This window comes from Dipodomys spectabilis, unplaced genomic scaffold (assembly GCF_019054845.1).
Source record: "Dipodomys spectabilis isolate Male_0828 unplaced genomic scaffold, ASM1905484v1 ptg000296l, whole genome shotgun sequence".
Lineage (NCBI taxonomy): Eukaryota > Metazoa > Chordata > Mammalia > Rodentia > Heteromyidae > Dipodomys > Dipodomys spectabilis.
The window spans coordinates 267,935-295,000 of NW_024870973.1; the positions used below are offsets into that span (position 1 = coordinate 267,935).

At 51.2% G+C, this 27,066-nt stretch overlaps 3 protein-coding genes and 1 pseudogene across 7 annotated transcripts in view; 3 read left to right on the forward strand and 1 right to left on the reverse strand.

Annotated features, from left to right (window-relative positions):
- The first annotated feature begins 706 nt into the window (after nt 1-706).
- Nucleotides 707-6,069, forward strand: LOC122127016 (C-type lectin domain family 4 member A-like). 3 transcript variants are annotated; one of them, XM_042701525.1, is made up of 7 exons: nt 707-864; nt 1,214-1,325; nt 2,327-2,443; nt 3,046-3,147; nt 4,112-4,263; nt 5,328-5,443; nt 5,781-6,069. In XM_042701525.1, the coding sequence occupies exons 2-7, from the start codon at nt 1,244-1,246 to the stop codon at nt 5,923-5,925; spliced, it is 714 nt and encodes a 237-aa protein (XP_042557459.1). In that variant the 5' UTR covers nt 707-864; nt 1,214-1,243; the 3' UTR covers nt 5,926-6,069. The 3 variants fall into 3 exon arrangements, with proteins under 3 accessions (XP_042557459.1, XP_042557460.1, XP_042557461.1); XM_042701526.1 differs by lacking the exon at nt 707-864 and having other exon boundaries at nt 885-1,325; nt 5,343-5,443; XM_042701527.1 differs by lacking the exons at nt 707-864; nt 2,327-2,443 and having other exon boundaries at nt 885-1,325.
- Nucleotides 6,070-8,937: 2,868 nt separating this feature from the next.
- LOC122127031 lies at nt 8,938-14,626 on the forward strand (annotated as a pseudogene).
- Nucleotides 14,627-15,766: 1,140 nt separating this feature from the next.
- Clec4d (C-type lectin domain family 4 member D) lies at nt 15,767-24,987 on the forward strand. Of its 2 annotated transcripts, none has more exons than XM_042701542.1 (7): nt 15,767-15,826; nt 19,468-19,684; nt 20,520-20,606; nt 20,898-21,002; nt 21,983-22,140; nt 23,469-23,584; nt 24,710-24,987. In XM_042701542.1, exons 2-7 carry the CDS (start codon nt 19,573-19,575, stop codon nt 24,879-24,881), a joined length of 750 nt encoding a protein of 249 aa, XP_042557476.1. In that variant the 5' UTR covers nt 15,767-15,826; nt 19,468-19,572; the 3' UTR covers nt 24,882-24,987. The 2 variants fall into 2 exon arrangements, with proteins under 2 accessions (XP_042557476.1, XP_042557475.1); XM_042701541.1 differs by having other exon boundaries at nt 15,769-15,826; nt 20,478-20,606.
- Nucleotides 24,988-25,955: 968 nt separating this feature from the next.
- Nucleotides 25,956-27,066, reverse strand: part of LOC122127026 (C-type lectin domain family 4 member E-like) — an 8,250-nt gene continuing 7,139 nt past the window's right edge. For both annotated transcript variants that reach the window (XM_042701539.1, XM_042701540.1), the window contains 2 exons: nt 26,873-26,988; nt 25,956-26,226 (listed from right to left, as the gene is read on the reverse strand). In XM_042701539.1, the coding sequence (XP_042557473.1) occupies nt 26,070-26,226; nt 26,873-26,988 (273 nt within the window). In that variant the 3' untranslated portion in view covers nt 25,956-26,069. The remainder of the gene's footprint in view (nt 26,227-26,872; nt 26,989-27,066) is intronic.

Sequence of the window (27,066 nt, forward strand, 5' to 3'; positions counted from 1 at the left end):
TCTCAGTGTACCCCGCAGGGGTCATCTTCCTGTATCCTTCCCGCCCCCCCCCCCTCCCCAGTCCTGGGGCTTGAACTCGGGGCCTGGGCGCTGTCCCTGAGCTTTTGCTCAAGGCTGGCGCTCTACCACTTGAGCCACAGCGCCACTTCTGGTTCTCTGGGGGTTCATTGGAGTCTCACAGACTTTCCTGCCCAGGCTGGCTTTGAACTGTGATCCTCAGATCTCAGCCTCCTGGGTAGCTGGGATGACAGGCGGGAGCCACTGGCGCCCGGCTTCCTCCTCCTCTTTCTCTTCTTTCTCTTCCTGCTCCTCTTCGTACTCCAGCAGCTAATAAAGAGCGGCTTCCAGGAGTTCTGGAATTGACCAGTAACTAAATATTCATGCTGGGGTTAATTATGAATCACAAGGAAATGCAGGAGAAGTTTGAGAAGGACTGAGATCTACTTTGAGCCAGGCACCATGGCTCACGCCTATAATCCCAGCTACTCAGGAGGCTGAGATCTGAGGATCAGGGTTCAAAGCCAGCCTGGGCAGGAAAGTCTGTGAGACTCTGATCTCCAATGAGCCAGCAAAAAAGCCAGAAGTGGAGGTGGAGCTGTGGCTCAAGTGGTAGAGCGCCAGCCTTGAGCTCAGGGACAGTGCCCGGGCCCTGAGTTCAAGCCTCAGAACCCTGACTCTCTCTCTCTCTCTCTCTCTCTCTCTCTCTCTCTCACACACACACACACCTACTTTGCCTTTCCGCTGAGGACTCACCGTCTGTGTTTTGAGTCAAGGATCTTTCTAGATCTTTCTAGAAGTTTCCAGAAGTTACCTGACCAGTGAAATCGGATGCAGCTGACTGGCTCTGAGCGCGTGTGTGTTCGGGTGAGTTGGGTGTTCGGGGTCATTCTGCTTTGTGGAGCCCACAGGAGCGTGGTGTTTGTGGGGGGTCTCAGCACCCCGTTCTCCGGTGAAGAGCCAGCTTCCCCTTTTCCTTCCTTCCTATTTCTTTCCTGCCCGTTCCCACTATGACTTGCATAATGGTTCAGCCGAGAACAGCGGTGACGTGGAATTCTCCGTGTGGCGGGCAGGGGTGGGGGGGCGCTTTGCCTCGAGCACTTCTGACCACATCTGGGTTCTGACCACATCTGGGTGAAGCAGAGGGGGCAGAGGGGACTTTGCACACGCTCGTGCGTGGCCTCTTCTGCGAGCAGACACCGAGACAATGCGACAGATGTGAAGGAATCCCCCCCCGGGCGTCCACATGGCCTCAGAGATCACTTACGCCGAAGTGAGGTTCAACAGCCACTCCAGGCCCCCCAACCCCAAAGCAGATGCGCCACAAGGTAAAAGGAAGGGGGTTGGGGCGGGGGCTCAGTGTTTTATTCTGTGTCGGTATTAGAGCTGAAACTTGAGTGCTGTCCCTTAACTTTTTTTTGCTCAATATTAGTGTTAGAAGCTCCTTTATGGTCTTTTACAGTTAACCAGAGATAAGAAATTCATAGATTTTCCTACCTGTGGCTGGCTTTGAGCCACGATCCTTAGATCTCAGCCTCCTGAATAGCTGGGATTACAGGCATGAGCCACTGGTGCCTGGTGGTACTTTGTGTGTGTGTGTGTGTGTGTGTGTGTGTGTGTGTGTGTGTGTGTGTGTGTGTGTGTGTGTGTGTACTATTTGAGCCACAGTTCCAGTCTGGTTGTTTGTTGGTGATTAAGGGGAGATAATCTCATGGTGAGGTACTGGTGGATCACACCTGTATTCCTAGCTAGTCAGGAGGCTGAGATCTGAGAATCGTGTTTGAAACCAATCCAGGCAGAAAAGTCTATAAGAGTCTCATCTTCAATTAACCACCAAAAAAAGCCAGCAATGGTGCTGTGGCTCAAGTGGTAGAGCGCTAGCCTTGAGCAAAAAAAACCCCCAAAACTCAGAGACAGTGCCCAGGCCCTGAGTTCAAGCCCCAGGACCAACACACACATTAAAAAAAAAAAACAAAACTCATAGATTTTCTGTCTGGGCTGGCTTTGAACTATGTTCTTTTTTTCTCAGTCTCCTGAGTAGCTGGCATTACACGTATGAGCTACTACACCTTGTCTGCATAGACACTTCCAACATTTGTCTACAGGGTATATATCAAATGCTAACGCGGTTTCTCCTCCTGGGTAGGAAGTTGGGCTTTTATGCATTTTGTGGAGTTTCTAAATGAGCACCGTCCTTCTTTTCTTCCTGTTTATTTCAAATATTACTGGAAACTCAGTGTCATGGAAGAAAGAGGCAAGGAGGAGGAGCAGGAAATAAGGGAAGGACTAATTTCTCCCGAACAACTCTGCTTTTTTTTTTTTCCTGCAGCTCCCAAAGCAAAAGCCACTGCCCAGCCAAGCAGTCTGGGGGTTTCCACGCTGCTGTTTGCGTCGCTGGTGACATTTTTCCTGCTATTGGCAATCTTATTCTTGGTTTTATTTATCAGTAAGTATGCCAATCAGATTGATAAGTGATGTATACCTTATACGAAGAAAAGTTCAGGTTTCCGAAACTGACATTTAACAAAGGTGTTAGCTAGAAATCGGAGCTGAAAATTTCAATTGTGCCAGTGTTAGGATTTGAACTCAGGGCCTAGGTGTTGTCTCTGAGTTTAGCCCTCTACCACTTGAGCCTCAGCTCCACTTCCAGCTTTTTGGTTCATCGGATGGAAGAGTCTCAAAGAATTTTCTGCCTCAGCAATTAGCCAGGCACTGGTGGCTCACGCCTGTAATCCCAGCTACTCAGGAGACTGAGATCTGAGGATTGTGGTTCAAAGCCAGCCCAGGCAGGAAAGTCTGTGAGACTCTGATCTCCAATGAACCAGCAGAAAACCAGAAGTGGTGCTGTGGCTCAAGTGGTAGAGCGCCCGCCTTGAGCTGAAGAGCTCAGGGACAGCACCCAGGCCCTGAGTTCAAGACCCACGAATGACCAAAAACCCCAAAAAGTCAATATGGTCAGCGCTGCATTGACTCAGATGATTAACGTGGGTAGACTGTTTCCAGAAAGCAGTCTGCAGGAACAGGGGGGTTTTCACTTTTCTCTTTCAGTTTTTTTTCAGAAATATTCTCAGCTGCTTAAAGAACGCCATGCTGCGACAGAGCTGACCCACACCCAACTGGAGTGTATAAAAAGTCCCGCGTCCATGGGAGGTAAAACTTAACACGCCCAGAATCCATCACTGAGTACACTGCGTAAAGATCCTAAGCAGCCTCTCCATTAGAATCCATCACTGAGTACACTGCGTAAAGATCCCAAGTCAGCCTCTCCATTAGAATCCATCACTGAGTACACTATGTAAAGATCCTAAGCAGCCTCTCCATTAGAATTCATCACTGAGTACACTATGTAAAGATCCTAAGCAGCCTCTCCATTAGAATCCATCACTGAGTACACTGCGTAAAGATCCCAAGTCAGCCTCTCCATTAGAATCCATCACTGAGTACACTGCGTAAAGATCCCAAGTCAGCCTCTCCATTAGAATCCATCACTGAGAACACTGTGTAAAGATCCTAAGCAGCCTCCCCATTAGAATCCATCACTGAGTACACTGCGTAAAGATCCTAAGCAGCCTCTCCAGTTGGATTCTCAGGTAGATCCTGAGAATTGGAGTCTTGTGATCACGTTTGTCCACACACGTGTGGTTACTATAATTGTTAGGCACCTCGAGCAGTCCCTGCAAGGCATGACTGAAGGCAGGCTGGGTTGCTTTTGGATGAATTCCATCTGCCTTTGCTTTTATCTGTACTTTCTGGTCAAGCTGGACATTGCTCTCATATCTCAGCTATTTTACTATGCTGCATATTGTTCAAACTTAATATTTGTTGGTCGGGGGCTTGAACTCAGGGCCTGGGCGCTGTCCCTGAACTCTTTGTGCTCAAAGCTGGCGCTCTACCACTTGAGCCACGGCACCACTTCTGGTTTTCTAGTGGTTCATGGGAGATCAGAGTCTCATGGACTTTCCTGCCTGGGCTGGCTTTGAACCAGGATCCTCAGATCTCAGCCTTCTGAGTAGCTGGGATTCCAGGCGTGAGCCACCAGCCCTGGGCTTTTAGCCTACACTTCCAAGCTGATCTTACATTGAAATTACAGAACATTTTTTTTTCCCCAATGAAGGAAAAGTCTGGAGCTGTTGCCCACAGAAGTGGAAACAATTTAATTCCCACTGCTATTTCATGTCTAGTGATGTAAATTCTTGGGAGAAGAGCAAGGAGATGTGCTCTGGTCTGCAGGCGCATCTGATGGTGGTGAACAGCAAGGAAGAGCAGGTAGGTACTTTCTCCCCACAGAATATGCCCCATTGTCTGTTAATCTAATGCGTGTGTGTGCTGGTCCTGGGACTCGAACTCCGGGCCTGGGCACTTGTCCCTGAGCTCTTTTTTTTTGCTCCAGGCTAACGCTCTACCACTTTGAGCCACGGCACCACTTCTGGTTTTCTGGTGCTTCATTGGAGATCAGAGTCTCATGGACTTTGCTGCCTGGGCTGGCCTTGAACCGTGATCCTCAGATCTCAGTCTCCTGAGGAGCTGGGGTGACAGGCGGGAGCCACCAGCACCTTGCTTAATCTAAAATGTATAAATTGCTAAGAGATGGAAATGTTACTGATCTAGTTTTGATTGTTGGTATGCTGTATGTACATATCAATTTATCACCTTATGCTCCCACAAAATCATACAATGAAAGTAATAACCCGGCCTGGCCTACTGGTCTGCTGTCCTTGCTCTTAGACCAGGCCGAAAGTTACCCAGATCCTATCTGGCAAAATAAAGGCAGGCATCAGTGGCTCACGCTTATAATCCTAGCTTCTCAGGAGGCTGAGATCTGAGGATCCAGGTAGAAAGCCAGCCTGGGCAGGAAAGTCTGGGAGGCTCTTATTTCCAAAAAACTTCCCCAAAGCTGGGAGTGGAGCTGTGGCTCAGGTGATGGAGAACTTGCCTGGAGATAAAAAGCTTAGGGACAGCCCGAGGTCCTGAGTTCAAATCCCCAAACTAGCACATGTGTGTGCGTGTGTGTGCACACACACACACAGGACATAGTAGCACATGACTGTAATCCCAGCTGCGCTGGGAATGCGGGGGAAGGAAGGTTGACCAGCACAAAAAGCATAGAGCCAGATTTGTAAAAGAAGCTAACGCCAAGGTGCAGTGAATTCCTTCAGAAAGTGTGGTCCTGAGTTCAAATCTCAGTACTCCCACCAAAGAGAAAGAGAGGGTGGGGGGGGGGGGCGGAAGGAACCCAACAATTTAAAAAGAGGGGTTCTACCAAAAAGAATCCCATTAAGGTGCGTCCTCTTAACACTAGGACCTCTCTCATTTATTCTTAATTGATGTAGAGTTTTATCATCCAGCATCTGAATGATCGGTTCGCTTATTACCTGGGCCTGTGGGACCCGAACCATGAGAATGACTGGCAGTGGGTGGATCAGACGCCGTACAACCTCAGCGCCACGTGAGTGCAGACGACTCCCTTTATTTACATACTTAAACTATCAGCCGGGCTCCGTGGCGCACACCTGTCACCCCAGCCACTCAGGAGGCTGAGATCTGAGGATCTCTGTTCAAAGCCAGCCTGGGCAGGAAAGTCCGTGAGACTCTGATCTCCCATGAACCACCAGAAAACCAGAAGTAGAGCTGTGGCTCAAGGGATAGAGCACCAGCCTTGAGCTGAAGAGCTGAGGGACAGCGCCCAGGCCCCGAGTTCAAACCTCGGGACCGACACCCCAAAAACCAAACCAAAACGAAGGCAGAATTACAGAACTAGCCCTCCGCCATTTCCTCCCTTTCAGATTCTGGCGCCGAGGTGAACCCAGTGACCCAGGGGAAGCCTGTGTTGTGATAAACAATCCACGATTGACAGGATGGGGCTGGAACGACATCCACTGTAGCAGCCCTCAGAACTCCATTTGTGAGATGGAGGCCATCTATCTATGATCGCCTCACTGATGGCTCCTGGATCATCTTATTCGTGAGCGAAGCCCGTGGTGTTGTGTCGGTATTCATCATTTCCATTTTTGGCTTTTTGGTCGGTGGTGGGGCTGGAACTCACAGTCTGAGCCCCGCTGTCCCTGAGGTTTTTTTCTGCTCAAGGCTGGCGCTCTACCACTTGAGCCACGGCTCTACTTCCAGTGTCCTGGCAGCTTCATTGGAGATCAGACTCTCACGGACTTTTCCTGCCCAGCCTGGATGTTGAACCATAGTCCTCAGATCTTGTTGGGATGACAGGCGTGAGCTATGGTTGCCCTGCGGCTTTATTGAGGATTCTGTCTGCAATCTGGAAATCTCGTGTGCACAGGGCAAAGGCACAAGAAACTCCTAATTTCTCAGTGCTAGGGGTTACTCACTGATAGGAGTTTCCTTCCCTTAACCCGTTTTGTTTTACTTCCTTTGGCTTTTTGATGTATAATTGATAAATAAAATTGTGTGTATTTGAGTTACAGCGTCCTCAGTACACGGCTATACGGTGAAATGATTGACTAGTAAACGTAATTAAGTTTAATAAACCTACCCATTATCTAACATAGTTAGGTTTTTTGTTGTTGTTATTGTTGGCCTTGGGGCTTGAACTCTGGGCCTGGGCGCTGTCCCTCAGCTCTTCAGCTCAAGGCTGGTGCTCTACCACTTGAGCCACAGCGCCACTTCTGGTTTATTGGAGATAAGAGTCTCACGGACTTTCCTGCCCAGGCTGGCTTTGAACCACCATCCTCAGATCTCAGCCTCCTGAGTAGCTAGGATGACAGGTGTGAGCCAGCTCCATGGTGCCCAGCTCCATGAGACTCTTTATTCCAATGAACCACCATAAAGCCGGAAGTGGTGCTGTGGTTCAAGTGGTAGAGCGCCAGCCTGGAGTAAAAAAAGCTCAGGGACAGCGCCCAGGCCCCGAGTTCAAGCCCCACGACTGACAAAACCAAACAAGACGAGAAAACACCAGAAAGCAAGAAGAAGGAAGATAAGTTGGGGATGGAGGGAAGCGCAGAGCCGTGCGGGTTGCTGGGCCCCGAAAGTCAGATGACTCAGTGCCGGGCTGCTGTTTCTCCACTGCTGATGGGAAGTGGAGACGCGGATCCCAGCAGCCGACCACTTCTGCTTCTCCTGCATGATTTCCTCCACCGCAGACCAACACGGGCAGACACTCTGTTCTCGCAAAGAATGTTCACTTTTTCAACTGGTACCCGTCCTGCTTGTGCAGTGTAATGTTGGCTTTTAGCATACCTTCAAAAAATACTTAGGATAATGTCAGGCTCCGGTGGCTCCCGCCTGTCATCCCAGCTACTCAGGAGGCTGAGATCTGAGGATCGAGATTCGAGGCCAGCTTGGACAGGAAAGTCTGTGAGACTCTGGCCTCCAATAAACCACTCAGGAAGCCGGAAGTGGCGCTGTGGCTCAAGGGGTAGAGCGCCCGCCTGGAGCTGAAGAGCTGAGGGACAGCGCCCAGGCCCTGAGTTCAAGCCCCACCACTGACCCCTCCCCCCCCCCCCCGAAAAAAACTTACCGTAAAGGTGGCGTGGGGAGGGATTACAGTTACGTAAGAGTCCAGTTCTTTTTGGACAATGTCTTCTCTCCCAGGTTTTCGCTCCTGCCTCACTCACAAGGTGTATTAATTCATTTTCCAAAACAATTCTTTTTTTAATCCTGTATTTTCAAGTCAATGTTAACTATTCCTTCTATTCTACCTATTCAGGAAACGAAATATCACAGCTGGCTTTGGGGTGTGTGTGTGTGTGTGTGTGTGTGTGTGTGTGTGTGCGCGCGTGTGCGTGCGCGCACTCCAGTCCTTGGGCTTGAACTCTGAAGCTGGGCACTGACCCTGAGCTCTTTCGTTCAAGGCTGGCGCTCTACCACTTGAACCACAGCACCACTTCCGGTTTTCTGGTGGTTCATTGGAGATCAGAGTCCCAGACTTTTCTTGCCGAGGATGGCCTTCAACCTTGATCCTCAGATCTCAGCCTCCGGAGTAGCTGGGGTTACAGGTGTGAGCGCTGGTGCCCAGCTTCAGTCACGTGCCCACCTTGAATTGACAAGGATCGTCGGCTTCTTCACTGTTTGATGGTGGTTTTAATGCCACATACCTTCAATTTTCTTCACAAGAGACATGCCCATTGAATATTCTCTAATGAAATGACAAGCCAAATAAACTATTTCTTGCCTAGACGGAAAATGTACAATAAAAATAAGAGGGAAAAAAAGCAATATGAAAGTATAAAGCTCAGAAAGAAATGCTTTTTTTTTTTTTTTTTTTTGCCAGTCCTGGGCTTGAACTCAGGGCCTGGGCGCTGTCCCTGTGCTGCTCTTGCTCAAGGCTAGCGCTCTACCGCTTGAGCCACAGCGCTACTTCCTGCTTTTTCTGTGTATGTGGAGCTGAGGAATCGAACCCAGGGCTTCGTGCATGCTAGGCGAGCGCTCTACCACTGAGCCGCCTGCCCAGCCCCTTCTGTTTTTCAAATGGTTAACTGGGGATGAGTCTCATGGCATCTTTCCTGCCCAGGCTGGCTTGAAATCACTATCTTCAGATCTCAGCGTCTTGAGTATCTGGGATTACAGGTGTGCGCCACGGTGCCTGGCCCAGTGTGTCTTTTCTGAGTCCATACAACATTCTCTTTCCTAGCAGGTTTAATGGCACGTTAGGGATGAAGGAGGGGAATGGTTGGAGTTTTCAGGAACAAGGTGAGGAACTTTCTCAATTTCCTCTTTCATCTCTCCTCTTTAAATCGCTGGCAACTTGGCTTCTTTTGTCATTTATTCCATAGTTAGCCTGGGCGATCTCGTGAGCCAATCAGACTGCGTTGTGTTGGTTGGTCCAGACTGGGGGTGCCACCCTCAGGAAGACAGGAGAATTTCTTGGGAACCTCAAACTACAGAATGGTGCCAGAGAGTGAAGCTCAAGGCAGAGGTAAGCCTTGCTGTTGTGATTTCTGGAGATAAAGGCAGTGCTAGGTGCCGTGGTACATGAGGTGAGATGATGTCTCTTGGGGGGGGAAGAGGGAGAGATGGAGCGGGAGAGAGAGAGCGGGGACGAGAATAGATTCACTGGCCATGGAAGGAACACTTCCTGCTTCTCGATCTGGAAGTCCTGGACGGAAGAAGACAGGAAATACTCAAGATCTACTGGGATTTTGCGCCGTGTGTGTGTGTGTGTGTGTGTGTGTGTGTGTGTGTGTGTGTGTGTGTGTGTGTGTGTGTGTGTGTGTGATTAATGAATCTCTGAGGTGGAATATACACCTTAAATTATGGTAAGGAAAGAGGAAAAAGAAAATCCAAACAACGCTAGGAGCAACTCAAGAAAATAAATGGATGTGGGGCCTGGGGGAAATGGTTTGGGAAGAAGGTTGCATTTATGAAGGGTCTCGAACTCACTACCTGGACGCTGTCCCTGAGCTATTTCCACTCAAGCCTGGTGCTCTACCGCTTGAGCCACACCTCCACGTCGGCTGTTTTGCTGGCTCCTTGGGGAGAAGTGTCTCACAGACTTTCCTGCCCAGGCTGGCTTCCAATCCTCAGATCTCAGCCTCCTGAGTCGCTGGGATTACAGGCGTGAGCCACCAGGCTCGGCCGTAGGGTGGTATGGCTGGCTTTCTTCTTTGCTCTGGTGTCTTGGGGTGCCTGGCTTGTCTTCTGTCTGGTTGGTGAGGGCTGGTGTCTGTCTGTCTGGCAGAGAGAAGAGACGGTTGGACCCTGAGGCCGTGGTTGGTGGCGGGCACCTGCTTCCTTGCCAGCCGTGTGTGTAAGTTCCTCATCCTGCAGCCTCCTTTCCGCTTCCCGAGGCCCCTGGGGCGGGACCCTGACCCTACTCACCTTCCATGGTACACCACGCTTTCCCCTCCGTTTCTCCTCCACCGTCTGCCTTCTTCACGTGTTTTTCTTTTTTCTTTTGCTGCCAGTCCTGGGACTCGAACTCGGGGCCTGGGCGCTGTCCCTGAGCTTCTTTGGCTCAAGGCTGGCGCTCTACCACTTGAGCCACAGCACCACTTCTGGCTTTTTCTGTGTCTGTGGGAAGGAGGAATCGAACCCAGGGCTTCATGCATGCCAGGCGAGCGCTCTACCACTGAGCCACCTGCCCAGCCTCTAAACTCTTCCTTTTGATTGTTCCTCTTCTCAGAAGTTTCTGTGTCACTACTTGCCATCAGGAATACTTAGAAAAAATCAACATAATCTATGTTCTTGCTTCAATTAACTAAAATACAGTTGATGCCGGCAGTGACCCAACAAATAACTGTTAGCCAGGCGCCCGCGGCTCCTGCCTGCCATCCCAGCTCCCCAGGAGGCTGAGATCTGAGGATCAGGGTTCAAAGCCAGCCTGGGCAGGAAAGTCCACGAGACCGTGATCTTCCAGGAACCACCAAAAACCAGAAGTGGCGCTGTGGTTCAGGTGGTAGAGCGCCTGCTTTGAGCAAAAGAGCTCAGGCACAGCGCCCAGGCCCCGAGTTCGAGTCCCAGGACTGGCACAAAAATAAAGAAGATAAGGGAAGGCCAGTAGAGCCGGGCGCGGCCAGCCTGGGCCTTGCCTGGGGAGGAGGAGGCGGGAGGAGGAAGCCGGCCAGGTGTTCTAGAAGGGGGATGGAGACGCTCCCATCCCCACAGTGACTCGCCAGTCCCCCAGAGACCGCGCTGACCGAGCACTGCCGGAACTACACGCGTACCATGCAAGCCCCTCCTGTCTCACGCCACGGGGAAGATCACCTGTGTTTTCTAGACTTTTCTGTCTTCCAGGGACACGTTAGGATCGACATGAGGCCTGGAGTGTGTGTGAGAGAGAGAGAGAGAGAGGAAAGAGTTCTCTTTGGTTATTTCATGTGAGAAAGAAAAGAGATGAGAAATAGAAAAAGACAGAGACACGGAGGGAGGAGAGAGCACGAAGGGAGAGAGTTTCTGCTTGGGTGTCTTTAAGAATTTTCATATCAGGCCGAGGCAGGTGGCTCAGTGGTAGAGTGCTCGCCTCGCATGCTCGAGGCCCTGGGTTCCAGTCCTCAGCACCACATAAGCAGAAAAAGCTGGAAGTGGCGCTGTGGCTCAAGTGGTAGAGCGCTAGCCTTGAGCTGAAGAGCTGAGGGACAGCGCCCAGGCCCAGAGTTCAAGCCCCACAACTGACACAACAACAACAAGAATTTTCGTATCGGGCTTCAGATATTGCTAGCAAATAAAGTTCTTTTTTTTAAAAAAGAAATTTTGTCCATCATGGGGCTTGAACTCTGGGCCTGGGCGCTGTCCCTCAGCTCTTCAGCTCAAGGCGGGTGCTCTACCGCTTGAGCCACAGCGCCACTTCTGGTTTTCTGGTGGTTCCTGGGTGATCAGAGTCTCACGGTCTTTCCTGCCTGCACTGGCTTTGAACCGCGATCCTCAGATCTCAGCCTCCTGAGTAGCTGGGATGACAGGCGGGAGCCACTGGCGCCTGGCTGGGAAAAGACTTGTTAAGACCCCATGTGCGCAACCCAAAGCAGCAGTGTGTGCCTGCGATTGAGGCCGCACAGGAAGTGTCCATGGGAGGATCAGGGTTCAGGTGAAGCCGAGGCCAAAGTCAGGGCCCGAATGCTACATAGAGGGAGAAGCACCGGGCACCGCGGCCCAAGTGTGCAGCAGGTGTCGGGCCTTGAGTGCAAGTTCCAGTCCTAGTTACCACTGAGAAATAAATAGGGGGAGAGAGAGAGAATGAAAAAGGAGAGAAGAGAGCAAAACAGGGGAAAGAGAAGAGAAAGGAGAACGACAGAGAGGGGAAACAAAAAGAGAGAGAGAGGAGAGAGATGAGAGAGCGAAGAGAAAGGGGAAGGAGGAAAGTGAAGGAAGGAAAGAAGGAAGGAGGGAGGGAGGAAGGAAGGAGGGAGAGACAGAAGGAAGAAAGGATGGAAAGAAGAAAGGAAGGAAAAATGGAAGGAAGGATAGAGGGAAGGAAGAAAGGAAGGAGCGAGAGTGGAAAGAAAGAAGCAAGCAAGGAAGGATGGACTAAAGAAAGAAGGAAGGAATGAAGGGAGGATGGAAGGAAGGTGAGAAGGAAAGAGATGGAATGAAGGAAGGGAAGGAAGGAGGGAGGAAGGGAGGAAAGAAGGAGGGAGGGAGGAAGGGAGGGAGGAAGGGAGGGGAGGAGGGAGGGAGGGGAAAATGGAGGGAAGAGGGAGGAGGAGGAAGGAAGGGAAGGGAGGAGGGAGGAGGGGGGAAGAGAAGGAAGGGAGGGAGAGAGGGAGGAAGGGCGGGAAGGAAGGAGGAGAAAGGGATGGAAGGATGGGAAGGAAGGATGGGGGAGGAAGAGGGGAAGGAGGGAGGGAGGGAAGGAGGGATGGATGAAAGGCGAGAAGGAGGGAGAGGGAGGGAGGGAGGGAGGGAGGAAGAGAAAGAAGGAGGAAGGGAAGGAGGGAGGGAGGGAAGGAGGGAGGGAGGGAAGGAGGGAGGGGAGAGGGGTGGAAGGAGGGAGGGAGGGAGGGAGGAAGAGGAGGAAGGAGGGAGGGAGGGAGGAAGGAAGGAGGGAGGGAGGGAGGGAAGGAGGAAGGGAGGAGCAGGTCCTGTGTCTGCAGCGTTGTCTGTCCTGCTGCGTGTGTGTCCGCGTGTGCAGGCGTGGCTGGTGCGGGCGGAGGCCGAGCAGGTGTGTGCCGCCCGCCCCCCCCAGTCACCCCGCCACCCCCGCCAACCCCCCAGTCACCCCGCCACCCCTGCCCCCCCCATCACCCCGCCACCCCTGCCCCCCCTCCCCCCGTCACCCCCGCCACCCCGCCACCCCTGCCCCCCCCTCCCCCAGTCACCCCGCCCCCCCCTGCCTCCCCCTCACCCCGCCCCCCCCCCCCCCGTCACCCCTGTCACCCCCCCCCCCCCCCCCCCCGTCCTCGGAGTTGGACAGGGTCACACGGATGGGCAAGTGCTTTAACTTGGTGCAGGTCCTGAGCCTTGAACTCAGGGCCTGGGCGCTGTCCTTGAGCTTCTGCTCAAGGGCTGGTGCTCTACCACTTGAGCCACAGCGCCATATCTGGCTTTTGGCTGGTTCAGTAGAGATAAAGAGGCTCACAGTCTTTCCTGCCCGGGCTGGCTTCGAACCCTGATCCTCAGATCTCAGCCTCCTGAGGAGCTGGGATGGCAGGCGTGAGCACCGGCGCCCGGCTTTGAACATGGTGTTTGATTCCCTGCCCCAGGGTGGTGTGGTTTTGCCAGGGCCAGTGATTTTTGCTTCCTTGGTTCAGTTTGTTTCTCAGGATCTTATTTTATTGTTTCATTTTCATTTTCTGAGTGTTGATGGTTAGTGTAAAAATGTTCATGGTGTGTGTGTGTGTGTGTGTGTGTGTGTGTGTGTGTGTGTGTGTGTGTGTGTCCCGGTACTGGGACTTGAACTCGGTGCCTCTTTCTCTTCCTTGGCTTTTTCTCATTCTACGCTGGTTCTCTACTGCAGGAGCCGTGCACTAGGGCCTCTGGCTGCTTAATTGGAAATAAGAATCTCTCAGGCCGGGCCCCAGTGGCTCACGCCTCTAATCCCAGCTACTCAGGAGGCTGAGATCTGAGGATCCGGGTTCGAAGCCAGCCCAGGCAAGTAAGTCCATGAGACTCTTATCACCAATTAATCACAGTAAAAGCCAAATTCGTTGTGGTAGAGCCTTGACCAAAAGGAGCTCAGGCCCAGAGTTCAAGCCCCAGGACAGGCAAGGAAAACAAACTAAAAGAGTCTCAGAATTAGCTGCCTGGGCTGACTTTGAACTGAGATTCCCAGAGCTCAGCAGCTTCCTGAGTAGCCGGGATTACAGGCATGAGCTACAGCACCTGACTTCTCTTTTTGTGTCCAAGGCAGAAGTTCATCACCCAACAGCTTAACAAGTCATTGTCTTAGTTTCTGGGGCTCTCTGATCTCCATGGTAAGAGCCAGTGAGAATGGATTGACCAAACATCTTTCCTGAATAACGTCAGGTAAGTGAAGCCTTACACTACTTCACATATCAGGGGCTGGGCAGGTGGCTCAGGGGTAGAGCGCTCGTCTAGCATGCAGGAAGCCCTGGGTTCGATTCCTCAGTCCCACAGACACAGAAAAAGCCAGAAGTGGCACCGTGGCTCAAGAAGAAAAAAAAGTGCTTCCAGATGTGAGATGTTTGGTGACAAAAGAGCAATCATTGGGATATTTACTGTACCCTTAACCCGCCTCCATTCTACCCCCAACCCCAACTTTCTTCTCCATCACTATTCATTCGCGGAGGAATTATTTCTGTCTTTATTTATGTGTGTGTACGTGCTGGTCCTGGGACTTGAACTCAGGGCCTGGGCGCTGTCCCTCAGCTCTTCAGCTCAAGGCGGGCGCTCTACCACTTGAGCCACGGCGCCACTTCCAGTTTTCTGGTGGTACACGGGAGATCAGAGTCTCACAGACTTTCCCGCCCGGGCTGGCTTTGAACCATGATCTTCAGATCGCAGCCTCCTGAGTAGCTGGGATTACAGGCGGGAGCCACCAACACTGGCTTTATTTCTACCTTTTTGTCCCCCGCTAGATGCTGGCACTGTGGTGAGCCAAGTAATTCTGAAGAGCGATGCGCTACCATCGTTTACTGGTCTGGAAAATGGGGCTGGACCGGTGTTCTCTGTGACAGGAACCACAATTCAGTATGCAAAATGAAGAAGATTTTCCTCTGCGTGGAGCGTTGTTGATTGGCTCGAGCATAAAATGATGTTCTACAACTCTCCTGGCTGCAATTCGTGGAAATATGTCTTTCTCCTGCTAATCATTCCTATTCTAGTTTCTTCTTTTCTCTGTCGGTCGTGGGGCTGGAACTCAGAGCCTGGGCGCTGTCCCTGAGTGCTTCTGTTCAAGGCTGGCGCTCTACCACTTGAGCCACAGTGCCACTTTTGGCTTTTTGGTGGTTCATTGGAGATCAGAGTCTCATGGACTTTCCTGCCTGGGTTGGGTTCGAAGCCCAATCCTCAGATCTCAGCCTCCTGAGTAGCTGGGATGACAGGCGGGAGCAACTAGCATCTGGCCTTTTGTTTTCTTATTTCATTTGTTTTTCATTCTTTTTTTTTCTTTTTTTGGTCCTGGGGCTTGAACTCAGGACCTGAGCGCCGTCCCTCAGCTCTTCAGCTCAAGGCAGGCGCTCTACCATTTGAACCACAGCGCCACTTCTGGTTTTCTGGTGGTTCATGGGAGATCAGACTCTCATGGACTTTCCTGCCCAGGCTGGCTTTGAACTATGATCCCCCGATCTCAGCCTCCTGAGTAGCTGGGATGACAGGCGTGAGCCACTGGCTCTTGGCTGTGTTTCATTTCTTTAGTTCCCCTTTTATTCCTTCATCCACAAACATTTCCTCTTCCACAGATTGGACCATGTTCTCTTTTTAAAACCATTTATAAAGTACTAAGATTTATATAAGATTGTATGTGTATGGAGAGAGAGAGAGAGAGAGAGAGAGAGAGAGAGAGAGCGCCAGTGCCAGGATTTGAACTCAAGGCCTTGAGCTCTTATTTGGATTTTTCACTCAAGGCTGGTGCTCTACCCTTTGATCCATGCCTCTACTTCTGGGTTTTTGTCCATTAATTGGAGATGAGTCTCACAGACTTTCATGACTAGACTGGCTTTGAACTGTAATCCTCAGATCTCAGCCTCCTGAGGAGCTGGGATGACAGGCGCGAGCCGCTGGTGTCTGCATAAGATTTATACAGTCATCATTTCTCATGGTTCCTTTTTCAGCTAGAACCGCGCTCATCTGATAGGAGCAGATCGTGGTCAGTCACACGGCTGACAACCTGGCATTGGCTGTTGCTAGGAGACCTCAGCATCCACCCACATGGAAAGCCCCACCCAGCAACTTGTGCTTCCTGACAAGATGGCAGCCACCTCCTGCGATGCTGTGACTCATGGAGAAGTGAAGGCCGGAGTGTGATTAAGTGATTTAATCTCTGAAGTTACACGCTGAACTGTGCTTCACTGCGCAAGTCAGATAGAGCCAATTGGTTATAATAATGATCCTAATATTCTTTATATAACATATAACAGTATTACTTGCTGGGCACTGTAATCCCGCCTGTAATCCCAGCTACTCAGAAGGCTGAGATTTAAGGATTGACGTTCGAAGCCAGCTTGGGCAGGAAAGTCTGTGAGACTCTAATCTCCAATAATCTACTCCCAAAGAGCTGGGCAGTGGCGCTGTGTGTGGCTTAAGTGGTAGAGCACTAGCCTTGAGCACAGAGTCTCAAGGACAGTGCCCAGGTCCTGAGTTCAAGTCCCACGGCCATGAAGAATCTGAATAGAGTCCTTGGATCTACTCAAAGAATAGAAGGCCTTGCTGGGCTTTCCTTCCTAGTGTATTAGTGACACTCAGTTTTCAGCCTTCAGACCCAAAGTCCAGGAGTTCTAAGTTAGGTCTAGCTATTTGCCTGCATGTGTCAAATAAAGAGACAATGAAGGTCAGAGAAAAACCAAACTATTCGATCCTCAGGTGCGGATGTTAGCTCAAGGTTAAATAAGTAAATAAATAGAAAGAGAAGCAGTACCAAACAGACAATCTGGAATGGGATAATACAGAAAAGAAAGAAGAAATAGAAATAAATACAAAGAAGAAAGTAAAGAAAGAAAGAAATCTAATCCAGGGGGCTGGGAAGGTGGCTCAGTGGTAGAGCGCTTGCCTTGCATGCCTGAGGCCCTGGGTTCGATTCCTCAGCACCGCATGAGCAGAAAAAAGCCAGAAGTGGCGCTGTGGCTCAAGTGGTAGAGCGCCAGCTTTGAGCTGAAGAGCTGAGGGACAGTGCCCAGGCCCTGAGTTCAAGTCCTCACACACACATAAACACACACACACATACACAATCATTTGTTGCCTCCCAGAAATGCAACCTCACTGGCCCAAGCTTCAATGGAAAGGAAAAACAAAAAGACTGTAAGAAAGTAAAAGCCAGAAGGAAGCATCCTGACACGAATGCCACTAGCCAGACCAAGATGGTGACTTCATCCGTCAATGCATTATGGGAAAATTCACCGAGAGAATTCTACCTGTCAGCCATTTGCGTCTCTGATTCCACAAAAGCATCACCACAGTGTATAGAAGCCCGGAGAGACACCGACACGTTGATAGTTGTGGGCTTCCATACCCCACTCTTACTCCTAGATTAAAAGAAAGGAGGATGAAAACCCAACCAACCAAGAAATTGCAGAATTCACTGAGATTCCACTTCACATGGACCTCTCGCACACACCTCAACAGAATACTTCACCCCCAGACTGCAGAAGACACATTCCCCTGGGCATCTTCTGGAACTTTCTCCAAAACGCAACCACGCCCCAGAACACAGAAAGATTTTTATTCTTTATTTATGTTTTTGTTGGTTGTGGGGCTTGAACTCAGGGCCTGGGCGCTGTCCCTCAGCTCTTTCTGCTCAAGGCTGGCTCTACCACTTGAGCCACAGCGCCACTTCTGGTTTTCTGGTGGTTCCTTGGAGATCAGAGTCTCACGGACTTTTCTTGCCTGGACTGGCTTTGAACCAGGATCCTCAGATCTCAGCCTCCTGAGTGGCTGGGATGATAGACGGGAGCCACCAGCGTCCGGCCACTTTCTGTATTTTTACCACAATGGAATTAAATGAGAAATCAACAACAAAAGAAATAACAGAAACTGCATACAGATACATAGACTCAATAAGTCTCCCTCCTTCCCTTCCTTCTTTCCTTTTCTTCCCTCCTTCCCTCCCTCCCTCCCTCCTTCCCTCCCTCCCTCCCTCCTTCCCTTCCTTCCTCTTTCTTTCTCTCTTTGTTTTTCTTTCTCTTTCTCTCTTTCTTTTTCTTTCTTTGTTTTTCTGTTTTTCTTTCTCTCTCTCTCTCTTTCTCTCTTTCTCTTTCTTCTTTCTTTCTCTCTCTTTTTCCTTATTTCTTTTTCTTCTTTGCTTTTATGCCAGTCCTAGGACTTGAACTCAGGTCCTAGGCACTGTCCCTGGACCTTTTGTTCAAGGCTAGCACTCTGCCACTTGAGTCCCAGTACCCCACTTCCAACTTTTTGTTGAGTCACTAGAGTAAAAGAGTCTCACAGACATTCCTGCCCGGGCTGGCTTCCAATCACGATCCTCCGCTTTCAGCCTCCTGAGTAGCAGGGATTACAGGCGTGAGCTACTGGCTTCCCTCGGAACAAGTCACTGTTAGATGATCGGCAGACCATTGAAATGTAGGCAATAATTACTCACTGCCTTAAGAAAGTAATCTGATTCATGTCGGGTAGATCAACCTCGTTTTGAGGAAGAACAGATTTTTGTACCTATTTTGAGACTTCCTGGCCTTTCTGACCCCAGGGAAGCCATTTTCCATCCCAGTAACATTCTTTACTTCCTCCTGCAAAGAGGAAGTTGCGGGTCTCCACCGAGTCATTGGATGCTTGCCACAGGTCCCGCCTGCTTGCTCATGCTGCTTTCTTTCTCTGTATCTTTGTATAAGTCCCTTTTCTAGTTCACCTGGTCATGACTCACAGTCTTTCATTAGTTCTTCCCTGTTAGTCCAGGGCCTTGGTTTAAAAAAAAAATATGTTACCTGGTCACCTCTCGGTGGCAAAATGTCCTTCTTTCTTTTTGTCAGTGTTGGGTCTCGAACTCAGGGCCTGGGCGCTGTCCCTCAGCTCTTCAGCTCAGGGCTGGCGCTCTACCCCTTGAGCCACAGCGCCACTTCCAGTTTTCTGGTGGTTCATGGGAGATCTGAGTCTCACAGACTTTCCTGCCCAGGCTGGCCTCGAACCACGATCCTCAGATCTCAGCCTCCTGAGTCGCTGGGATGACAGGCGGGCGCCACCGGTGCCTGGCTTTGTGTCAATTCTTTATAGAAGACACTAACACATGTAGGTCATTATAGTGACCTACATGAAAACCTATTGAAAAGAGAGAAAGCTTACCATATTTATGTCACATACATGATTTCCTTCTTCACTCATTGTGAACTCTTGGATTTTTATGTAGTTAAGGGATTCTGATTAATCACCGAAATGAAAATTACTTTGTGCTACCAAGTTATGACTTCTTATTTAAATTTGCCCAGGGAGTCTTGACAAATTGGTCAACTCTCCTCTTTTCTACCTGTGTGTGTGTGTGCATGCACACTTGCATGCACACCAATGCTGGGGCTTGAACTTGACCCCTTGAACTCTTGCTTGGCTTTTTTACACATGGGATGGCTCTCTACCACTTTGAGCCACATTTCCACTTCCAGTTTTCTGGTGGTTCATTGGAGGTAAGAGTCTCAGACTCACCAGCCCGGGCTGGCTTTGAACCCACGATCCTCAGATTGCAGCCTCCTGAGTAGCTGGGATTACAGGTGTGAGCCCCAGTACTGGGCTATAATCTCTTAGAAATGATGAGTGGGAAGTTCGTTCCATTTTTCTTAGATGCCATGATTCTTTTACGGCAGTGGCCGGACATTTTGGCTAAATGGATGCCGAGAAAATTGAGACACTTTGCCATGACACACCCTACTTCTGGAATGTTCTATGGGCTAGTGTTGAATGTTGCTTTCTCAATTTCCTTTTTCTTCTTCTTCTTCTCTTCTTCGCCCCAACTGCCAGTGTGAATCAAAGGAAGCCCCGGTCTTTGAGAAGACTTCTCCTTTTGAGTTCACTGTCCGCGCTGCTGTTAACACCGTAACATCACCAGAAGAAGTAAGATCTTTTATGGTGTCAAGCATTTCTGAATACATATTTCCTCCAGAAGAAGAGGGCTTTGGAAAATTTGGTAGCAAGAGAGGAAAATACACAATGGGGAAGGAAGAACTGTTGGAGAAAGGTGAGTTTTTTTCCTCTTCTTCCACCTTAATAATTTTAATTCAGTTTAAATGTGTATGTGTGTGTGTGTGTGTGTCAGTATTGGGACTTGAACTCAGGGCCTGGGTGCTGTCCCTGAGCTTTTCTGCTCGACCACTTTGACCCACAGCTGGTTTTGCTTTTGCTTTTTTTTTTTTTTTTGATAGATCATTACAGATGAGTCTGCCTGGGCTGGCTTTGAACCTGATCCTCAGATCTCAGCCTTCTGAGTCTCTGGGATTACAGGCGTGAGTTATCAGCCGCAGACTTGGATGTGGATATATATATATTTTTTCTTTTTTCCCCCCTTTATTGAGACTAAGTGATTACATAAATTTCACAGCGTTGTGGGATAGTGAAACTCAGCTAAAGTCACAAACACAATCTCACCTTCACGAACGAGGTGTATCGTCATTAGCATGGTGTATAAAGCTTATGAACTCTACAAATGGACAGTACAGCTATTATTATTATTATTATTATTTCTAGTTCTGGGCTTGATCTCAGGGCCTCAGTTCTTCAGCTCCAGGCTGGTGCTCTACCACTTGAGCCACAGCACCCTTCTGGCTTTTTTCTGCTTCTGTGGTGCTGAGGAATCGAACCCAGGGCGTCATGCATGCGAGGCGAGCGCTCTACCACTGAGCCACCCGCCTAGCCCAATTCCCTCTTTCCCTCTCATTCCCTCCCTCCCATGTTGATGTGGTGGCCAGGGCTTTGCTTCTATGACTCTGGGTTCTCTGTGCTGTGTGTTTACCCCCCCCCCCTGCCCCCCACAGGAAGGAGAAGAACCGGTTCGTGTTTGCCTTTTGTACCCACAGACGCCCGTTCCTCTCCGAGGCTGCCCTGGGCCTGCGCAGCCCTCCTCAGCCTGCTCCTCACGGGCTGTTTTGCTGCGAATGTGTTGGGTAAGTTCTTGAGAATCTTCTCGAATGACTTCTCCAGCCGCTCATCAGACCGTTGACTTAGTCCTGTGGATACCTCTCCCCACTTCCCTCCACATGTCAGTGGATAATGGGTTCAATTAAAAGCGCCCAGCTATAGTCCGGGCATTGGTGCTCACGCCTGTCATCCCAGCTACTCAGGAGGCTGAGATAGGAGGATCTCGGTTGGAAGCCAGCTGGGGCGGGAAAGTCTGTGAGACTCTGATCTCCAATGAACCAGCAAAAAGCCATTTGTTTTTTTCTTCTCTTTCTCAGTGACTCATCACAACCTTCTCCGCTGTGGGAGGAAAGCTTCCACGTTACCGGGGTGCCATAAGAAGGTGACATGCACGAGAGAGGACTCAGGACCCCAAAAACCAGGTGACAAAGAGAATGGCTTCCTGCTTTCCATTCCCATCAGAATCCATAGGCATACTTAAAAATATCAGCAAGATGAGGCTGGGCAGGTGGCTCCGTGGTAGAGCGCTCGCCTCGCATGCCTGAGGTCCTGGGTTCGATTCCTCAGCACCACATACGCAGAAAAAGCCAGAAGTGGCGCTGTGGTTCAAGTGGTAGAGCGCTAGCCTTGAGCAAAAGAAGCTCCGGGACAGCGCCCAGGCCCTGAGTTCAAGCCCCAGGACTGGCAAAAAAAAAAAGAAAAAAGAAAAACAATATATCAGCAAAATCTGGGCACTGGTGGCTCACGCCTGTCATCCCAGCTACTCAGGAGGTTGAGGTCTGGGTTCAAAGCCAATGGGGACAGAAACATCTGTGAGGACCCTTAACTCCAATGCGTCAGCCAAAAGTCAGGAGTGGAGCTGTGGTTCAAGTGGAAAAGCACCAGCTTTGAGTGAAAAAGCCAAAGGACTGTGCACAGGTCCTGAGTTCAAGTCTCAGGAATAGCATTTCAAAAAAAAAGAAGAAGCAAAAGAAGTCCACACTGACTCCGGGTGATGTCATCTTCTAGGCATTATGAGATTTCAGGTCTGTCCGTAGTGGGTCATTTCAGAGATTTTTTTTTTGTCCTGGGGCTTGAACTCTGGGCCTGAGCGCTGTCCCTCAGCTCTTCAGCTCAAGGCTGGCGCTCTACCCCTTGAGCCACAGCGTCACCTCTGGTTTTCTGGTGGCTCATGGGAGATCAGAGTCTCACAGACTTTCCTGCCCGGGCTGGCTTGGAACCCTGATCCTCAGATCTCAGCCTCCTGAGGAGCTGGGATGACAGGCGGGAGCCATGGGTGCCCTAGTGGTTTTGGAAATCCTGATATCATTTCAACCAGTCTAACTGGACACAGAGGAATGGAACACATGTGAGTTTATCCCAGCTGAAACCTCCGTTCCTCTCCCCCCCCGCCCCCACGCAGGCGCAGATGGGCTCTGGGGCTGCTGCCCCGCGGGCTGGAGGAGCCTGGGGCCGGGCTGCTTCCTTCCCCTGAGCGGCAACAGTTCATGGGCCGACAGTGAGCGGAATTGCTCCAACATGGGTGCCCACCTGGCTTCCATCAGCACCCAGGCCGAGCTGGTGAGAAGGGTGCTGGACTCGGTGCTTCCTCCATGCCTTGCTTGCCTCTCTCTAATTTACCTGGGGAGTCCGCTCTTCCTCTCCTCCCCTCCCTCCCCCTGCCCTCCCCCTGCCCTCCCCCCTCCTCTCCCCCCCTCCCCTCCCCTCTTTTCCTCTCCTCTCCTTCCACGTGTCTCCCCTCCCTTTTTGTCTCCTTCCCTTCCCTCCTCTCCCCCTCCCTTCCCCGCTTCCCTCCCCTCTCCCCCCTTCCCTCTCCTCTCTCCTCCTCCTCCTCCCCTCCCCCTCTCCATTTCTTCCTTCTCTTCTCCTCCCTTGCTGTTCCTCTCCCGCTCTCTCCTCTTCTCTCCCCTTCCCACTTCCCCCCCTCCCCTCCTCCTCTCTCCTCCCCTCTTTTCTCCTTCCCTATTTTCCCTTCCCATCTCCCTTTGGTCAGTCATGGGGCCTGAACTCTGGGCCTGGGCGCTGTCCCTCAGCTCTTCAGCTCAAGGCTGGTGCTCTACCACTTGAGCCACAGCGCCACTTCTACTTTTCTGGTGGTTCATTGGAGATGAGAGGCTCATGGACTTTCCTGCCCGGGCTGGCTTTGAACTACGATGCTCAGATCTCAGCCTCCTGAGGAGCTGGGATGACAGGCGGGAGCCAGGGCCCAGCCCCTTCCCTTCCTTCGTCTTCCTCTGTCTCCTCCCTTTTCCTCTCCTTCCCTTCTTTTCCCTCCCTGCTCCCGTTTCCTCTCTCTCTCTCCTCTTTCCCTCCCCTCTCTCCCCTTTCTCCCCCCTCTTCTTCTTTCCTTCTCTTCTCCCTGTAGGTAATGGCCCACAACTAGGCTTTCTTGGAGGCTCTTGATACAATGGGATTTCATGCACTACACAGCAGTGATCGGAGAGGAGTTCACACATAAGAGTCTCTTAAAAACAAATCCAAGCCGGGCTCCGTAGCTCCCGCCTGTCATCCCAGCTCCTCAGGAGGCTGAGATCTGAGGCTCGAGGTTCAAAGCCAGCCCGGGCAGGAAAAGTCTGTGAGACTCTGATCTCCCATGAACCACCAGAAAACCAGACGTGGCGCTGTGGCTCAAGGGGTAGAGCGCCAGCCTGGAGCTGAAGAGCTGAGGGACAGTGCCCAGGCCCAGAGTCCAAGACCCACGACTGACCAAAAAATAAAAACAATCCAGTCTGGTGCAGGTTGTGTGGGGAGGGAGGGACAGGACTGGAACGCCGGCCTCCTTGGGAGCAGAGCTGCCCTGTGGCCTCTCGGCCTGGCTGGGAACCAGGGACGGCCGCTGCCTCTGCCCCCCCCACGCGTGTTCCTGAACACCTGTGCGTTGCTTACAGGACTTCACCACGCAGTTTTTGCAGAGTGGGTTTCCATACTTCCTGGGACTCACCTATGAGGAGAGTGGACAGCAGTGGCAGTGGGTGGACGGGACGCCCTTCGACCCGCACGCGGGGTGAGTGGGGGTGGGGACGGGGGTCCCAGGCTGGGCCTGGGTGGGCCGGGGCGGCAGCACGCAGCGCTGCGGGGGCTTGGACTCCAGGCACACGCAGAAAAAGCTGCAAGTGGTGCTGTGCCTCAGAATGCTCAAGCACCAGCCTGCAGCAGGAAGGGCTCAGGGACGATGTTCCCAGGCCCTGAGTTCAAGTCCTAGGATGGGCCAAAAAACCCCCAAAAGAACGGATAATATGGGTATGAGATGGAAAATATGTTCTCTGTGTGTGTGTGTGCGTGCGTGCGTGCGTGCACAGCAATCCCGCGTCTTTAACTCAGGGCCTCCTTACTTTCTCATTTGGCTTTTCCAAACCCAGAGCTGGTTGGTGCTCTACCACTTGAGCCACACCTCCACTGCTAGCTTTTTGGTGCTCATTGGAGATTAAGAGTTTCCTGCCCGGGCTGGCTTTGAACTGTGATCCCCAGATCTCAGCCTCCCGAGCAGCTGGGGTGACAGGCGGGAGCCGCGGTATCCGGCCTTCTTATTCCAATAGGTATTAGATGTGTGCGTCGTTCTGTTTTTCTTATTTTTTTTTTCCCAGTTAGCACCAATTATTTGTACAAAGGCATCTCAGTCAGCGCCCCCTCTCCCTCCCCCTCCCCCTCCCTCCCCTCCCTCCCCCTCCCTCCCCTTCCCCTCCCCCTCCCCCCCCTCTCCCCCCCCATCCTCCAGCCTCTCTCCTGTCTTTGCCAGGTACTATCTCTTGAGTTTTTTCATCCAAGGCTGGCTCTCTACCACTTGAGCCACAGCTCCACTTCTTGCATTATTTTGTTTTTAGTGGCTCATTGGAGATAAGAGTCTCACGGACTTTCTTGCTCGGGCTGGCTTCGAACCACACTCCTAAGATTTCAGCCTCCTGAGTAGCTGGGATGACAGGCGTGAGCTACCAGGGCCTGGCTATTTTTTTTTTTCTTTTTTCTTTTGGTATTAAGTCTTTGAGATATCATGAGCACTTATACTTAAAAACACTTCTCAATATAGCTTAGCCACATCTCAGATGCATTTTCTCTGACTTGTATCGATGGCCTGTATCTCTAATTATCTAGATCTGTGTCGAATCATCGACCATTTCTCTCTTTCCATCAGATTCTGGCACCGGAATAAACCCACCCACTTCCAGGAAGGAAACTGTGCGGTGCTGGTGAACCACAAAGACCGTTGGGCCTGGAGTAATTTTTCCTGTGCGGGGAAGGCAAGTAGGATCTGTGAGCTACCCAGAGCAACTTTCAACCAGAAACCTAAGCAACCATCTTCGTAATGCGGACAGAAAGGAAGAAGCAGCCGGGTACCGTGGCTCACGCCTGCAATCCCAGCTACTCAGGAGGCTGAGATCTGAGGATCGCGGTTCAAACCCAGCCCGGGCAGGAAAGTCCATGACACTCTGATCTCCAGTGAACCCCCGCAGAAAACCGGAAGTGGCGCTGTGGCTCAGCTGAAGAGCTCAGGGACAGCGCTCAGGCCCAGAGTTCAAGCCCCACGACAGCTCTCTCCCACTTTTTCCCTCCTGTGAGACTCATCTCCGATTAAACTATCAAAAAGCTGGAAGTGGCGCTGTGGCTTAAGCGGTAGAGCACCATCCTTGAGTTGTAGAGTTCCTTTTCCACATGGTGTCTAGTGCGGCCACGTTGGCCTCTGTCTCTCCTTTCCCTGTGATAAATTAAGCTTCATGAACTCAGTTTTCACTCTTTGCTTGCTGAACAGCATTTGTAGGCATTTGTGTTCGTTGGTTAGACAGCGAGAAGAAAGGTGGAAATAACAGTTTCTTGCTTTGCGTGTGTGTGTGTGCGCCGTGGGGCTTGTTTTGGTTGTCCTGGGGATTGAATTTCAGGCGTGCATTCTGTCTGTGAGCTTTTTCACCGAAGGCTGGCGCTCTACCACTTGAGCCACAGCTCCACTCTTGGCTTTTGCTGGTTCATTGGAGATGAGGGTGTCGCAAACTTTCTTACCCCAACTTTCTTCTCCACGATCCTCAGCTCTCAGCCTCCAGTGTAGCTGGGATTACAGGTGTGAGCCACCGGCTCAGCATGTCTTAAATTCAACACTGAAAACGATTTATTATTATTATTATTATTATTTTATTGATAGTGGAATAGTGAATACTCCACAAAGTCCTTTGGCTGTCCCAAGTCATGGATGCCAGCAGGCCCCTTTCCCTTCTCCATGTTTGTGTGTGTGTGTGTGTGTGTGTGTGTTTGTCGGTTGTGGGTCTTGAACTCAGGGCCTGGGCGCTGTCCCTCAGCTCTTCAGCTCAAGGCTGGTGCTCTACCACTTGAGCCACAGCTCCACTTCCAGCATTTTGCCGGTTCCTTGCAGATAAGAATCTCATGGACTTTCCTGCCCGGGCTGGCCTCCAACCTCAATCCTCCGATCTCAGCCTCCTGAGTAGCTGGGATGCCAGGCGGGAGCCTCCGGCCCTTCTCCGTTTTTCTGAGCGTAGAGATTTTCCTTAGTCCCAGACACTGATCTCCGGCATCTCGCAGACCCGGGGCATGGTGTAGAAGCAGGGAATATCATTCCAGTTCCTCCTGGGGTTTGGAGAGTCTCTTATGGTAGCACAGTCTTCCACGGTAACTAGATTGTTGGGTTCGCCAGCATCCCAAAAGCTGAGGAAGAGAGACAGGAAGAGAAGCAGATGCCTTTAATCCCAGATAGAGGCGGGGAGATGGGGCTGGTACTCAGGACAAAGGGCAGGTGTATCCTGGGCTTCACAGCCATTGTATGAAGTAAGCATTCCAGCCTGCATCATCATCGTCAATATTATTACTATTATTAATTATTATTATTATTTTGTGCTGGTCCTGGGGCTTGAACTCAGGGCCTGGGTGCTATCTTGGAGATTTGTTCACTCAAGGTTGGCGCTCTACCACTTGAACCACAGCATCACGTTCATCTTTTTCCAGTGGTTCATGGGAGATCAGCTTCTCATGGACTTTCCTACCCCAGGCTGGCTTTGAACCGCGATCCTCAGACCTCAGCCTCCTGAGTAGCCGGGATGACAGGCGGGAGCCACCAGCGCCCTGCTTTTTGCTGGTTGATTGGAAATGGACTTTCCCCCACTTGTCTGTCAACCCCAGGCTGCGTTCGATCCTCAGACCTCAGCCTCCTGAGTAGCCGGGATTACAGGCGTGAGTCCCTGTGCCCGGCTTTGACAGTGAATATGACCGAGGATAAGAGCAGAATGAACGTCCGGTGGGAAAGTCCGGGGCCGGCATGGGGAGCCCGGGCAGATGCCCCTGGGCAGGAACTCACCTGAGCGACTTTATGAGGGGACTGCTGTCCACCCACAACCACTGGCCCTCCGTCACCTGGTCCGAGAGGCCGATGAAGAACTCTCTCCTCCTGGGTTTTGTGTGGTAGAGGAATTCCTGCGGGAGACCCAGAAAGGCCCTGAGGCCTGACCTGCGTCAGGAGGGGGAGGGGGGGCTGGACAGGCCCAGGAAATG